The following is a 16,432-nucleotide window of genomic DNA, read 5'->3' on the forward strand; positions in this document are numbered from 1 at the left end:
CAGGCCTGGCACAATATCTACTGCATCACCCACCTTCCTCTTTCTTTGTAAGTTACCCATGCTTTATTTCTTACTATAGATTGCTGTGTACTATGGTAGGGGCAGCTAGGTAATCCACGGGGTAGAGCACCAGGCTTGGAATCAGGAAGATCTGAGTTAAAATCCAGCCTCAGACACGTACTAGCTGTGTGACCCTGGGCAAGTCATTTGAACCCTATTTGCTTCAGTTCCTCATCTGTAAAATGGGGGCACATTGAATAAGGAAATGACACACCACTCCAGCATCTTTGTCTAGAAAACCCCTTGGACACTACTGAATGACTGAACAACAAGTGGATATGTGTGTACTCTTCTGTCCTATATTATTTAGACATATTGTCACCTACTGTCCTTTTAGGTGTTGCTTTGTTCAGGGCTGTGTCTATTGCATTTATTATTTTTTTTAAAGCAATTGGGGTTAAGTAACTTGCCCAAGGTTACACGGCCAATTTGTTTGTGTGGATGTTAAGTATCTGAGGCTGGAACCGATCCCGAGTCCTTCCAACTCCAGGGCCGGTGATCTTACTCACTGCACCACACAGCCATTCCAATTGCATTTATTATTAATGTCTGTTTCTTTTATTTTAGTTTCAGCAGGACCATAGGTTGGTTACCTGGAATGCAAGGACAATTTCTCTTCTCTTATAGCACTGTTTCTGTTTATATTATATAGAGTTAGGTTTAAACTGGTCCTAGAAGATTTTTGCAAGGCACTTCAAAGAGTTTTGGCCCATGGAAGAAGTGTAATCTATGTCTCAAAATCCATTTTATGAAATTCTCCTCATTGGTTCAGATTATTCAGTGATCCATGACTATGTGAAGGACAGAGTTGAGGAAGAGATCTGACTTAGAGCATTGAGAAAAAGACATGTGGTTCCAAAAGGTTCCTCAGGTCCTTGAAAGGAAAGAAAAACTCTGAAAAGAACCTGACATGTAGAGAATCTGGCACCCTTATCATATCCTAATTTCCAGCTTATTTATCATACTAGAGACTCTGAGGAATTGAGGGAGATCCGGGATTCTCTCTCTCTGTCCCTCTGTCTCTCTTCTTCCTCTTGTTAAGAGACATTTGTTCCAATGAGAGCTCATTTATTCTCTGTTTATATGTTATATGTTTTCATATGCATGTCTTCTTTAATTTCTGTTTGCAATAAGCCTGGAATCCTCTCTCCAAGGTGGTCATGGCTTAATTCTGGTTGTAGAACTCAACTACCTGAATTTACAAAAGTTTGTAGATCAATAAACATTTATTAACTACCTAAGATGACCAAACAGCACCCCAAGCTCATTTCTCAGGGATCTAAAAGGTTATGAGGAGAAAGTAATACTTCTCCTCACGCAGCTCAATTTTGGGTGTACATGCAGCATAAATAGGATGGTCATCTTCTGTGAATGCAACTTAAAAGAGAGAATACCCTGATCTTGTAATTTTAAAGACATAGGTTGTTCTCACTCATGCAGTAGAGAGCCAAAATGTTTCTTTCCAGAAGCAAGTCTCCCATATGGTTGCCTTCATGGTAGATGATATGAGTATTTGTAAAAAAAAAAAAAAAAAAGAAAGGAAGAAATAAAGAATAAAACTTGGGATTTGGGGTAGGGTAAGGAAAAGAGAAACTCTGTAACAGACTTAAAAAAATTACTTATTATTGTTTGTATTTTACTTGTAAGTCACAAATGTCAGTCAAATTTCCTTTATTCTACCACCTCTTTCATAAGGAGGGAAATATATGAGCATAGGATATAGTAAAATACAAAATTAATGTGAATTGAACAAACACCTATGAAACACATGAAAACAGAAAGGATTAGAAAAGAGAAACTAACTACATGTTGTCTGCAAGAAATTCACTTGAAATCCAAATTTTCATATTAAAATGAGGGACTGAAACAAAATCTATTATGTTTCACCTGACCTCATAATAAATACAGAAAAATTAAAAGATCAACAGAGAAAATTGCATTATGCTAAAAAGCACCATATAAAATAGATTGATATCAATATAACAATAATATAATATATTATATAACAATAATATAATATCTAAATACTCAAGAAATTATGGGAATTGAGTAAACCACACTGACTCCATCCTATGAATCAATTCTGGATCTAGCTCAGTTCCCTTGCTATCCAGTTATAGGTTTAGTCCACTTTCTGCCTTATGAAAAACTTTATTCAATTATGGGAATTGTGAGAAAATTTCATCGCATTGTTTGAACCCAGCACTACATGGCTGAGAAGTTGGACCAGCTCTACCTTTTGGTTAGAATACTTTCACTAAGAACCTATGTTATGCTGACTAGAAACCCAGTTAAGACTTAAGTCTGGTGCAAAGAGTTTTCTCACAATTACTTATCTCAAGCAACCCATTTATTTTATCTGAAAAGTGGCTCCCTACTGGTCAATGAGTTATTGTTTCCATGTTCCTTTGATTGAATACACATTGGGGTACCTGAGGCATCTCTTTTTCTGATTTTAGGGAATTGCACCTGTTCACTAACACTTTCCCAACTTAGAAATCCTAGTTTGTGTCCTGATAATTGTTTTCTTTTAATTAATTGGTCTTATTTGATTAATTCTTTTTAATACATAAAAATCTGTTTCCCCTTGTGTTTGAGGTTCAGTACCAAATTGAGGAAGGCCTGGTCCCAATTTGTTATGCAACCTACTTTCGTTGCTTAATAAGTTGATATACTCAGAAACTTGAACTTTCTTTTCCTCAGTCATTTCATCTTTCATCTACCACAATACTTAAAGGAAAAGGTAATTGAATTGGAAGAAAAAATAGTACAATTATAATACTGAGGTAATTTATGTACTCCTTTCAGATATAGACAAATCTAATAAAGAATAAATAAGAAAGAAGTTAAGGGCTTGAGTAGAATTTAGAAAAATTAGAGATGATAGGTCTCTGGTGACTATGGTATGGCAAAAAAAGGAATTTGAATACTTTTAACTGTAAATTACACTTTTATTAATGTTTTACTTTACAAAGAGGCATAAAGAATTCATAAAAATGCAGAAAATGACAAATGCAAATTATTTTCTGTTTTTTTTTTCTTTTTTGGAGGTGGGAAGGGAAGGCAATTGGGGTTAAGTAACTTGCCCAAAGTCACAGAGCTAGTGAATCAAGTGCCTGAAGCCAGACTTGAACTCAGATCCTCCTGACTCCAGGACCAGTGCTCTATTTACTACACCACCCAGCTGCACCATGCAAATTATATTCAATAATGCAAAAGATGAAATAACAAAATTCTAAAAAACTGGTGGGTCAGAGAACAAACTATAGAAATAATTGGAGGGGTACTGCTAAAATCTCAGAGTAAAGGCAGGACTTGCCTGAGATCTCCCCAACCCCACCCCAATACCTTTAAAAAATAAATCTAACAAAATTTTAGTGCAGCAGACCCTACAAAAAGATGGAGTGAAACAAGTTTCCAGCCCAAGATAGCCTAGAGGGTTGACAGGAAAGATCTGTTGCATCAGTCTGAGAGAGGAGCACAGTTCATCACAGACTGTGCCAGCACAGACTGGGCCCCAGCAAATTGAATCACTGGCACCTGTGGTGGTTTCCAAACTTTTCAACCTACAAACGTCAAAGACACCTTAGAAGGTCAGCAGGAAAGCTCTGTCAGACCTGGGTTAGAGAGGAGAAAAGTCTAGTCCCAGCCACAGCAAACCAAGGGCAGGCCTTGGGAATAATTGATTCAGCAGCAGTGGCGGCGGCAATGGCAGTGGCTGCTTGTGGAGCTCTCAGCCCACAGATGGTAAGGGGATCAAACAACTGGTCAGAAGAAGATTACAAGAGTCTTTTTGCTATCACTGAGGCAGGACTCTTGCTATGCCCATACTTGGATCTGGGTCCCAGTTCTGAGTGGCAGTCTTGGGGAAATTAGGAGCACTAGCATAGCAGAGCTTGTGGCAGCAGTGGAGAGGGAATCATCTTTAAAGTTCCAGGGCAGAAAAGAGTGCTTGTGTGACCAGTGCACAGGCCAGGAGAGGAATAAACACCTCTCCCTAGATCATACCACCTTGGAGGAACTGAAAACTTACAGGTCTTTAGAAGTATCTCTGAAAATAGCTGCACAAAACTTCTAAATTTTGGGACAGTACATCCTTCAGACTGGAATCAGATCCCTACCTTAGCAAAGAGTTAAAAAGTCAAATAAAAAAGTCAAAAAATGGTCAAATGAAAAAGGAGGTCCGAAAGTTCACCGAATAAAATAATTCCTTCAAAATTAAAATGGGGCAAATGGAAGCTAATGAATTTATGAGAAATCAAAAAACAATAAAACAAAACCAAAAGAATGAAAAAATAGATGACAATGTCAAATATCTCATTGGGAAAACAGGAACAATTCAAGTATTGTGGAACCACAATCAGGATAAACACTTTTGAGGAGGGACAAGGTGGAAAGAGAGAATATAATAAATGGGGGGCAGGATAGGATGGAGAGAAATAGTTAGTCTTTCACAACATGGCTATTATGGAAGTGTTTTATATGATTACACATGTATAACCTATAGCAAATTGCTTTCCTTGTCAATGAGGGTGTGTGAGAAGGGAGGAAGGGAGAGAATTTGGTACTCAAAGTTTTAAAAACAAATGTTAAAAGTTGTTTTTACATGTCACTGGGGAATAAGATACATAGGCAATTCTTACCCTACAGGGAAGTAGAGGGGAAAGGGGATAAGAGAAGGTGGGTGGGGTGATAGAAAGGAGGGCAGATTGGGAGGTGTAATCAGAAGCAAAATCCTTTTGAGAAGGGACAGGAAGAAAGGAGGGAGAGTATAGAGTAAATAGGGGCAGGGGTAATAGGTTTGAGGGAAACAGAGTTAACAGTATTAACTGTGAAAAAAATTTTGAAGCAAGTTTCTCTGATAAAGTTCTTATTTCTCTAACATATAGAGAACTGTGTCAAATTTATAAAAAATATAAGCCATTCCCCAACTGATAAATAATCAAAACATATAATCAGTATTCAGATGAAGTAATTAAAGCTATCTATAGTGATATGAAAAAATATTCTAACTCACTATTGAATGTAGAAATGCTAGTCAAAACAATTCTGAAGTACCATACCTATTAGATTAGATAGGACAGAAAAAGTAAATGACAAATGTTAAAGTGGATGTGGGAAAAATGAGACATTTATGTACTGTTATTGGAGTTGTGAATTGATTAAACCATTCTATAGAGCACTTTGGAACTATGCCCAGAGGACTATAAAACCATGCACACACTTTGACATAGCAATACCACTATTAGGTCTGTATCCCCAAAGAGATAAAAAAAAAAAGAGTAAAAGGACCTAGAGGTACGAAAATATTTATAGCAGTTCTTTTTCTGGGGATAAAATATTCAAAATTGAAGGGATGCACATAAATTGGGGAATGGCCAAATAAGTTGTGGTATGTAATTATGATGGAATACTATTGTACTATAAGAAATGATGGGCAGGATGCTCTCAGAAAAACCTAGAAAGACTTACATGGGTTGATGCAAAGTGAAATGTACTGGGTACAAATTCAACCCTTGTAAAGTAACAAAGTAACAGCATGATTGTAAGATGATCAGCTCTGAATGACCTAGCTATTCTCAGTAATACAAAGATCCATGACAGCCCTGAAGGACATAGGATGAAAAATGTTATTCATTGCCAGAGAAAGAATTGGTGGTGTCTGAATGCAGATTGCAGCAACTTTTTTTCACTTTATTTTTTTTAGCTTTTTTTGTCTATGTTTTCTTTCACAACATAACTATTATGGATATGTTTTGCATGACTACACATATATGATATTTATGGACTTGCTTGTTTTCTCAATGGGGGGAAGGAAGCGAGAGAATTTGGAACTCAAAGTTTTAAAAACAAATGTTAAAAACTTTTTACATGAAACTGAGGAAAAATTAAATACTAAATAAATACGAAAAAAAAAAAAAGAAAAAATTGAAAATTCATCAAAGAAAATGAAAATAAATGCAACAATTTCCTAAAACTTAAAAGATCAATACACTAGATATAATATACTAATATACAAAAACTCAAAATCAGCATACTTAAGAATCAATGAAGTGAGCTTTCAACTAAAAAATTTTTGAACAAATCAAAATCTCAAATAAAATAAAATAGAAATAATGAAAACTAAAGAAGAGGTCAATAAAATTAAAAGCAAAAACAGATATTTAATTAATAAAGCTAGGAGCTAATTTTCCTAAAAATCTAGTAAAATAGGGAAACAGTTAAGTTTATTAAAAATCAGGAGGAAATATAACTGGCTGTGTAACCTTGAGCAAGTTACTTAACCCCAATTGCTTTAAAAAAAATCAGGAGGAAGAAAGGAAAACCAAATTGTTCCTATCAAAAAATGTAAAGCATAACTTAAAACAATTAAATAAGAAATAAAGGAAATTCTCAGATACTATTTTACACAATTACATGTTAGCATAACTTGTAACTTAAAATAGACAAACATTTAAAAAATATTAAGGTATCCACATTAAGAAAAGAATAGACTATTTAAGCAGGCCCATATTAGAAAAATAAATTGAACAAACTGTAAATGAGCTCCCAGAGAAACAATATTCCAGAAACAGATAGATTCACACGTAAATTCTATTAAACATTTAAAGATCAATTAAATATAATTTTATTACTAGTAATAACTCAAGAAATGTCAGTAATTTCCATGGGGTGGCCAGGTGGCTCAGTGAGTAAGAGCACCGGCTCCAGTGTTGGGACGACCTGGAGATCGAATCCCGGGCTCAGACACAGCACCATACCCAGAAATAACTGGCCGTGTAACCTTGAGCAAGTTACTTAACCCCGATTGCTTAAAAATTAAAAAAAAAAAAGAAATGTTAGTAATTTCCCAAAATAATAAAAAAAATTTATATGAACCTAAGAGCAAGTATTATATGTAATGGAGACAAGTTAGAAGTCTTTCCAATAAAATTAGAAGTATACTCATTATCAGTACTAGTTGATATAATGCTAAAAATTGTATAGTAAAAAGAAAAAAAGATAAAATTTAAATTAAAGAAGCAAGCATAGCCAAAAATACATGTTCATTTTGAGTTTATCATAAAGTGTTCATCTAAACTTAATTTCTAGTTTTATTTTTCCAGCAGTCAGTTCTTTGGCTAGTTCTTTTGTTAATTCTTTCCCCAAAAATTCATGCTCTTCAGTTAATTGAAAATTATATTTTAAAGATCAATTGTTTATAATTCAACTCGAATCTGTTTTTCTGATTACTTTTCTATTTTTGAGGCATATAAAATAATTTTGATATTGCAGTATAGTTTTATATCCAGCCTTTTCTTTATATCTTTTAAAATTATTTTATTTCAGGCTCTAGAGGTGAATTCTGAAGTCATTTTGTCTAGAGTTTATAAAGTGATTCTTTAGTAGTTTGATTGGCACCTTTATTCTGCTAAAAGAATTTAGGTAGTATAGTCTTTTACAATTGAGTTGATTTTTCCCTCTCATGAGCACTTATTATTCCTGCAGGTATTGACACAGTCCTTTGTTTCTTTAATTAGTATTTGGGGATTGTAGCCTTAAGAGTCTTGAATGTACTCTGGTACACAGGCTCCTGGATTTGTTTTTGTGTGGGTATTTTGAATAGTACTTCCCTTTCTATTATTCCTTCCTTATTTTTTGTTATTTTTACATTGAAATTCTGGTGATTTTTGTGGGTTGATTTTGTATCCTGGTAATTTGTTTAACTTAATAATTTTTTTTTATTAGTTTCTTCACTGATTCTCTGGGGTTATGTCATTAGCAACTTACATTTTTTTTCTCTTGTTTTCTCACATTTCTGCCTTTCATTTCTCATAGTAGCATAAAAAGAGGAATCATTGCTTTACTTCTTATTGATAGGGAAAGATTCTAGTTTTTCCACATTGTATATAATCCTACTTTTTGACTTTACATATGCATTTTTAAATCACATTAAAAGGTCTTATAGTGTGATTTTGGCATTTTGAGTGCAAAAAAGTTATATATTGTCAAAAGCTTTTTCTTCATCTGTTGATATAATCAAGGACTGGGGAAGTTTTTGTTTTTAATATGAATATATTAATTATTTTTGTAATGTTGATTAATCCAAATTGATTATAGTGAATTAAAAAATATTTTGCTGCTGCCATTTGATAGCTTTCATTAAAAAGCTATGTCTAAATTCATTGATGATATCATTATATTATTTTCTCTGTGTTTTCTTCTTCCTTGGATTAGGAATTAAGATTTGTTTTCTCATAAATGGGATCTGATAGTGTTTTCTTTCTCAGTTCTTGATAAAAATCTGGTAGAATTCACCTTTAAATCGATCTGGACCACCTTTTATTTTTTTCACCTTTGATGTCCCTGAGCATTGTGTTTTACTCCTGGCATTTTTCCTAGATTTGTCAGGCAGCAAACTCCATCTCAACATTTCATCAGCCCTTTCTTTTTCTTTTTGGAGGGCAGTTGGGGTTAAGTGACTTGCCCAAGTTCACGTGGCTAGTTTTTGTGTTAAGTGTCTGAGGCTGGATTTGAACTCAGGTCCTCCTGACTTCAGGGCAGGTGCTCTATTCACTGTGCCACCTAGCCACCCCTCATCAGCCCTTTTTAAAGGCATATTGACTCTCAGGTAGAAGACTATCTTCTAGATGAAGGACAAGCCTATTAAGGAGGATTATGGTAAGAGTCCTTGCTAGCAAAGACTAAGGATATACTTTGTGATTGTTACAGAACCATCTATTTCCTTTACCTTTACAGAGATGGAAAATGGAAGCATCCTTGTACTCCTAGACAATAAGCATCTCTTGCTATATAATCTGGGAAAATATCAGTCAGCTTTTCTATGAGTAGTGGAACCCCTGCCTTGCAAATCTCAACTGGAATTGAATCAGCACCAGGTACTTTGCCACTTGAGAGAATCCTAATGGCATTCAAAATCACTTCTTCAGTCAGAAGTTCAAGTAGAGAGGGATTGACTTCAACCTAAGATGATTACTGCTCCCAGTGTTCCCATACCTTCTGCTTCAACATTTGCCTATAACCACAAGACTTTGAGATAGGTAAAAATGGAAAAATAGCATGGGTGATATCTTTTTATTCAACCATAAATTGGATTTAAGTGAGGCAAAGTTATGTTGTCATCAACCTCCCTCTTTTCCAGATTCATCAAGTCCAGTGGCAAGACAAAGTAAAGATGGCTGGCAATGACTCAGGATGCAGTGAATGACCTTGGCATCTTCAATGTCTAAGCAAGCTCTAAGTCCTCCACAATGCCTGCTTTAGCCACCTTTATGATTGTTGGAAGAAATTGTTCTTATTCACCCATCCCACCAGAGGAAGTCTTCACATGCTAGGGATAAACAAGTCCCTAACTCACTGAAAGGCTTGAGATGCCTTGGTTACTCTCAATCTCGTTTAGTCCATCTGCCAAAATAGTTTACTGGGGTGTAACCACTATACATCCTACACCTTCTTAGAGCCATGGGTGAGAGTTGGGTGAATCAGGTGGATACAAATGTGGAAAGCAGCCCTGAAAGGGGCTCAGCAGCCCTCATACCAAAGGCACTAGTGACTAAATGCCCTTCTATGCTCCTGGGGCTTAGAGATGACCCTGTGCAGAGGACTGAGTGCTATCATATTCCAGGTTCTGGATGTTGACTATCTACTCTAGTCTTCCCCAAACACACCATACACCCTCCTGGCATTTGGTGTTGTTGGATCATAGGGTATGCAGTTTGGTTTTCCTTTGGGCATAGTTCCAAATTGCTCTCCAGAATAAGCAGATTTGCTCACAACTACACAAACAGTGCATTAGTGTCCCAATTTTCCCACACCCCCTCCAGCATTTAAAATTTTCCTTTTCTATCATATTAGCCAATCTGATAAGTTTGAGTTGGTTTCTCAGAGTTTTAATTTGCATTTCTCTACTCAATAGTGATTTGGAGCATTTTTTCATATTACTATAGATAGCTTCAATTTCCTTATCCAAAAACTGCCTGTTCATATCAATTGGGGAATGACTCGTGTTTCTATAAGTTTGTCTGGTGCTGCACTGATGGGGTGGAGTGGGGTGAGGTGGTTGGCACTGGTGGAGGCTATAAGAGTCTGGAAGCTTACCTGGTGCTGAGTCTGAGTCTTGGTGCTTGTGTCTGGTGTGTGCTGAGGCCAGTGCGGGTGTTTCTTTTCCTTGGGGTATGCTGAAGCAGGTGGAGGTCAGCCTGCTGGAGTCTGCCTGCTCCCCTGGTTGTGCTGAGGCATGTGAGGGGGTCCTGGTGTTGGTGTTTGCCTGTACAACCATACTAGGGCTTAGGATCTCCCACTGGTTTGCTTAGGTGGAAATTGCTGTTGGTTTACTGGGATACTTCCTGTCCTAGATGGTGTTCCTTTTTGCCTGAGTGAGATAGACCTTACTTGGTGATCTTTCAAGTTTTGAGCTTGAAATGATTATTTCACCCCTGTTTTTTTGCTGGTTCTTCTGTTCAAAGATTTGTTTCAGGGTGCTATTTTATAGATTTTTGGAGGCAGATATAGGAAATCATTTACTGCTTATTCCACCATCTTCTATACATCTCTTAAAAAAAATTGGAAAATACTTGCATTTCCACTCCCCAGCCATACTCCTATCTGGTTTCTGTCTCTGTGGTTTTATGTAGTAGCTTTAATGAATTATCAGCCTATTTTTAAACAGTATATGTCCATCTGGGTTGAGGTTAGTAGAATTGAGGAATAGGGGAGGAGTTCTGGACTTAGATATGGAGCTTGGTTCTATCCTGGGATCCTGAACCCTCAAATGTATCATTATTGATCTCTGACTCTACTCTTATCCTTTAGTAATTTCTGGAAAATTGCTAACACAAAGCTTAGGTTCAACTTGGGTCTAGGATCTTCCCCAAATGTGGGCAACAGGCTCTCCTCTGTAGAAAAAAAATACTCAATATACAATATGATTATCAAGTTAGTGGTTTATTTCCTCCACCACAAAAATGCATAAAACACAAATAATTTAGTGTATGAACAGATACAGGAATCATAATATATAGCAAATGGCCTCATTAGACTCCTCTCCCCAAAATAAAGACCATCTCTGAGACAGTTGGATTGATAATTTGCATTCACTTTGGACCTTCACCATCTGGCTGACAACTCTATCTCTCCTGGACAAGACAGGCATGCTTAGTCCTTCACAGCTACAGTATGATCTTAGCAGTGATCATTTTGTTCCTTGAGAAGGATTGTTTTTCTGCAAAAACTTAAATTTAGATCCCTAAATCTTAAGGTTCTTTAACTCTTGATACATGAGGTCAACCACCAGTTCTGGAAAGGTCCATTTTTAGTTGATAAGCTATATTCAGGGAAAGACAGAAAGAGGCAGCCTGAGGCTCAAGGTCTATTTCATGCTTCCAAGTGATTTTGCTGTAAGCTCTTAGAGCTGTTGGGAGGAGGGTAGAGAAATTCCCTCCTTCCTAATTTGCAGGAAGTCCAAGGATGAGAAAGTCTGTCTAACAGGAGACAAGTCCAAAGGAGAAAAATTGAAGGTTGGACCTTCACTTTGAGGGAAAGATTCCTCAGCAGTTACTATGGGACCAGTCAGGAGTTGTGTCATCCCAGCAAGGCTTATGTCCCTTGTAACAAATTAGGGCTTTCTTTTATAACTTTAGATAAATGGGATCATATAGCTGTAAAGCTAGAAGAGACAAGTCCTAAAAATATTCTCAAGGGATTTTAAATAATATATGACATAATAAAATGCCCAACCCTTACTTTCCCCTCTCCCCCCATTTGTTACTAGATCTCATTTCAAAGAAAAAAATACTTTAAGGAGCCCGATGGGAAAACACAAATAACGACTGATCAATTTCTTAGAAACATATAGATGAAATTAGAAGAATCAGAGGATATAATCACCTTTAAAAGAGGAAGGGTACTCAAAAAGTCACAAATATTATGTAAGAGATATTTATTTAAATTTTGCACAAGAATTTATTCAAGTACTATTAAATGCACACACACGCCCAAACACACACGCGGTAAATAAAGTTGACTTTCCCATCAGAAAACATTAAGCATCCATGCCTATACATTTTTCTGTATTTCTTTAACTTGTTTCAGGTGTTTTTTTCTGAGTATGTATTGTACATAAAACATCATAGATTCTTTATCTAGCTTGTAAAAATGTTTGCCATTCACTGACTAAAAAAGTTATACTGAGGACCCCAAGCAACATGTGAAGATAACATAAGCTATAATTTTCTGCACCAAATAAAGAAAGTTGCCTTCAAATATCAAACAGGATCAGTGACTGCTTCCAGTGGTTTTGACATCACTATGTATTCTATACTCATTCCCATATAGTCAGGTCAGAAACAAAGTAGCCAGAAGTGTGTTCTGACTTCATTGATTTTTCCTTCTCATGTTTCCCCAAGCTCTAGAAATTCTATAATTAAAAGCTCAAAATAGATCTGCATGTTGACCACATGCAACTGGTTCAATTTTGGTTTTGACTATGAGTTTTAAAACTTTTTTTCCTTTTTTTTTAGTAAAGTAAAAGTCTTTTATCAGAAACCTCTTGTCAGAGACAGATGTTAACTTCATAGTTCTTGAAGACACTGTAGATCCACTGTACAACAGACATGACCATTCTGGTAGAAGGGGGGAAAGGATGTTAATTTTTTAAAGTCATAAGTAAATTATTCATTTAAAATGCACAACACTTCTACAGCTGTTTCAATCTGAAGTACAATCAAATTTCTATTTTAGTGACCAACTTACATTTGTTAACTCTTTGTTGGCTTCTTCTTTCACCACCCAGCATATCCTTGGATTTAATTCTTTAAATTTTAAGACAGTGTCTACTCATATGATGCTAACACATTTTAATGTTTACAAAAGAAAATGATAGGAAAAAAAGAAACCTTTTAGAAAATCAAGCTACCTATATAAAGCTTACGTGAAAAAAATAAAGTGACTTCCTTCTGCATTATTGTAATCTCAAGATTTTACTTTTGTAAAAGTAGGTATTTAAATGAAGTAACAAATCTAACTAACCATGTTTGGTTAGGGACAACAAATAGTTCTCTGTAATTCTTGGGATTAGAGGGTGGTCACAAATAAAAGAATTGCTATGAAATGGTTCTAATATACCTCACACTGACCACTCATTCCTACTTATGAAATAGAATTGTAACATAAACCAAATAGTTTACAGAGCATATTTCAATCACAAATTAATAACAATCAATTATTATTATGATGACACAAGCCCCAGAAGTGTACATATGATTTCAATTACAAATGACAATAATAAAATTTTGTATCCATCTATTAATGGGTAAATGGATAAAAGAAAGAGTCACTAACAAAGAGTCAGGAATGTTAGTTCGACTAGGGACCATGTCAAATGGGTTCATCCTCTTCTTTCTAAAAAATGTGTTCTGCTATAGCAGAAAAAGGTATTGGTGAAATTCACTTTATTAGCAAGTTCTGTGTTATACAATGCAACAAAATTTGGGGATGAATAAAGCAACATCAATAAAGAAAAATCAAAACAGAAGTTCTTGACTGAGAGACAGATGTTTATAGTATAAATGAAGAAAGGTGTTGAATCTACTACTACTACCAGATGAAGAAACTCATAGCTACCTTATCTTGAAACACATTTCTCATTCACAACTTGTGGAGACAATGAATTTAAGTGGAACAAAAAACTTGGGGAGGGATAGGGATAAATCACACACACTGACTAAAGGAGCTATATCTCTTCTAAGACTCACAAGAACAGATGCAAAGTGAAATGAGCAGAATGAGGAGAATATTGTGTATTGTAACAGCAATATTGTATGATGATCAGCTTTGAATGACTCAACTAGTCCTAGCAATACAATGATCCAAGAGCTCTGCAGAGACTTATGATGAAGAATGCTATCTATCTTCAAAGAGAGAACTGAAGGAGTCTGAATGCAGACTGAAGCATACTTTTTCTTTACTTTGGTTTTTTTTTGGGGGGGGTGGGTCTGTGTTTTCTTCTCACAACATTACTAACGTGGAAATATGTTTTGCATGACTGCACATGTTTAACCTATATAAAATTGTTTACCTTTTCAATGGGAGGGGGAGAGATAAAGAAAATTTTGAACTCAAAGACTTTAAAAAATGGATTGCAAAAATTGTTTTTACATGTAATTGGGGGCAATATTAAATTAAAGAAAATGGTTTTCTAAATTACAGTTATTTAGATAGGAGATATATTCTATAGTTACATGTTAAATGAAGAGTCCACTATAATCGATTTTCATAATAGATTATACTGTCTTAGTAGAATATATTCATCATTCGCTATCCAAATGCTCTAACTTTTTGTTTGATATAAACATAAATATTCATAAATTGACTCCAAATAAAATTATATACTTCCATATTATCTTTCAAGAGCAAAGAAAATTTACAAAAAAATTTTCAAATTATAGATGAAATAAAGCAAGCAAGATTTCCCTCACTTTTAATGTTATATTGTTATTATATATAATATATGGATTATGTTAATAATAATATTATTATTAATCACAATTGTATAAAGTTTGCAAAGCACTTTTTGATTATTACTTTCCAAAAAGATTTCCATTCTTGTAGTATTCATTTTAACTTTGCACAATATATTTTGTGCAGTTGATATACTGTTCAGATCACATGAAGGAATCAAACAGAAATTTGTAAATTGGTAAATAGCCAAATGGCCAATAACAAACATATCTTTTGCTTTGAAGAAATACAGAATTTTTTGGTACATTTTTTGTTTGTTTATTTGGGAATAGCATAGCATTAGATCAAATTTGCATGATTTTGTTAGGTGGTTTCTGTTCTGTTGATTGAATTTGTTGAAATCTTTCAGTTTTGACAGGAAAGGCTGATACTAATAAAAATGAGTTATCTACATTTGGAATACTAAGTGGGTAAATTGGCTTTCCACTGTCCAGATTAAAGAAATTAATATTTGTAAGTCTCAAGAAAACAGATTCATAGTTTCAATTTAATGTTCCTTACCTTGCATTGACAGAGGGTGCATTCAGTACCATGTTTAATCCAAGATGATCCAGTGAAACGAACCACATGCATTTCATCCAGGCAAGTCTTCATAATGTTATTGCGTATGGTATCAGCCTGGCAAGGGTCAGTGACACAGAGAGGACAGCACTCACTCTCTGGGAGCATGCTGAATTCACACTCTAAATCTGGGCAAGACACAGGCCAGCAATCAACTTCCCCTTGCTATTAAGAAAACATAGACATAATCTCAGAAAAAGGAAATGAGAGAAGGTGAAGGAGAAGGAGAAGGAGGAGAAAGAAAACAGAGTGCTGAATATACAATATATAAATTTGGCTTTTAAAACCAATTCTAGCTGTCAACACTATAGATCATTTGGGTTTATATAAAGGTACTCCAAAACATATGTTATTGCAGGCAAATTTTAAAAGTTGTCTTTAAGAATTTCTAAACACAATTCCCTTTGGAAATAATAAAATTTTCATGCTGCCTTCCTTTTTATGATAGAAGAAAAGTCTTTGAAATGTAGAGATTTGTGAATTTCTTTTATGTGAAGTGCCTTTTCTTGACTTTTAAAAATTATTTCCTCATGCACAAAGTTTTGTTCATTTACAAGAAAATCAATATTTTACATATGCATATATCAATTAATATTGTGTTCACTTCTGAACTTAGAAGAGTAGCAACATTGAAAAAATCCCTTATTCCCACCCCAGTCCCAAATTTAATTTAATCTGTATTATTCCCCAGAAGAAAAATTTATAAATTGGATCTATTTTTTTAAATGGAGCTATTTGAAATATATTTTAGAAATGTTTTACTACACATTTCTAAACTTTATGGTGTTGAATAAGTCTTCAAGTATCTTCAAGTGGTCTTCAAGTGCCCTTTCAATTGATTTTCAAATTAAAAGTAAATGCATAAAAAGATTTGCCAAAAAAAACTATTATTATAATAGAAAGAATGCCAACTATAACTTTAAAAGTAACATCTTGGGGAGTCAAGATGGTGAAGTAGAAACAGAACTTCCATGCAGCTTTGGCCCCCACTTCCTCCAATTCATGTAAAAAATGATTCTAGACAAACTTTAGAGCTACAGAACCCACAAAATGACACAGGGAAGTTAACCTCCTGCTGAGGACAGCCTGGCAGGCAAGCAGGAAGTGGCCAATGCAGTGTTCTGGGAATATAGCCCAGCCCCATAGGAGCCTGAGGTTCTAGCCTCAGGGTGGCCTGACCAGCTGCCGGCTGGAGGGACTTCAGATCACCAGCAGCTGTGGCAGTTTCCAGAATTATCAAAACATAGATGCTAATGACATAGTGAAAGGTCAGTGCAGTGTGACCTTTGGGACC

At 35.2% G+C, this 16,432-nt stretch overlaps 2 protein-coding genes across 3 annotated transcripts in view; both read right to left on the minus strand.

Moving 5' to 3' along the window:
• Positions 1–16,432, minus strand: part of TWF1 (twinfilin actin binding protein 1) — a 372,084-nt gene that overhangs the window by 267,517 nt on the left and 88,135 nt on the right. The gene's annotated exons all lie outside the window — the stretch shown is intronic.
• The window catches only part of NELL2 (neural EGFL like 2), a 178,502-nt gene continuing 174,423 nt past the window's right edge, over positions 12,354–16,432 (minus strand). The window contains exons 19-20 of the mRNA XM_069094241.1: positions 15,079–15,303; positions 12,354–12,680 (exon numbers count right to left, since the gene is read on the minus strand). Of these exons, the coding sequence (XP_068950342.1) occupies positions 12,630–12,680; positions 15,079–15,303 (276 nt within the window). The 3' untranslated portion in view covers positions 12,354–12,629. The remainder of the gene's footprint in view (positions 12,681–15,078; positions 15,304–16,432) is intronic.

This window comes from Petaurus breviceps, unplaced genomic scaffold (assembly GCF_028583685.1).
Source record: "Petaurus breviceps papuanus isolate PSGF00001 unplaced genomic scaffold, PetGlider_PUasm1.0 216, whole genome shotgun sequence".
NCBI classification, from domain to species: Eukaryota; Metazoa; Chordata; class Mammalia; order Diprotodontia; family Petauridae; genus Petaurus; species Petaurus breviceps.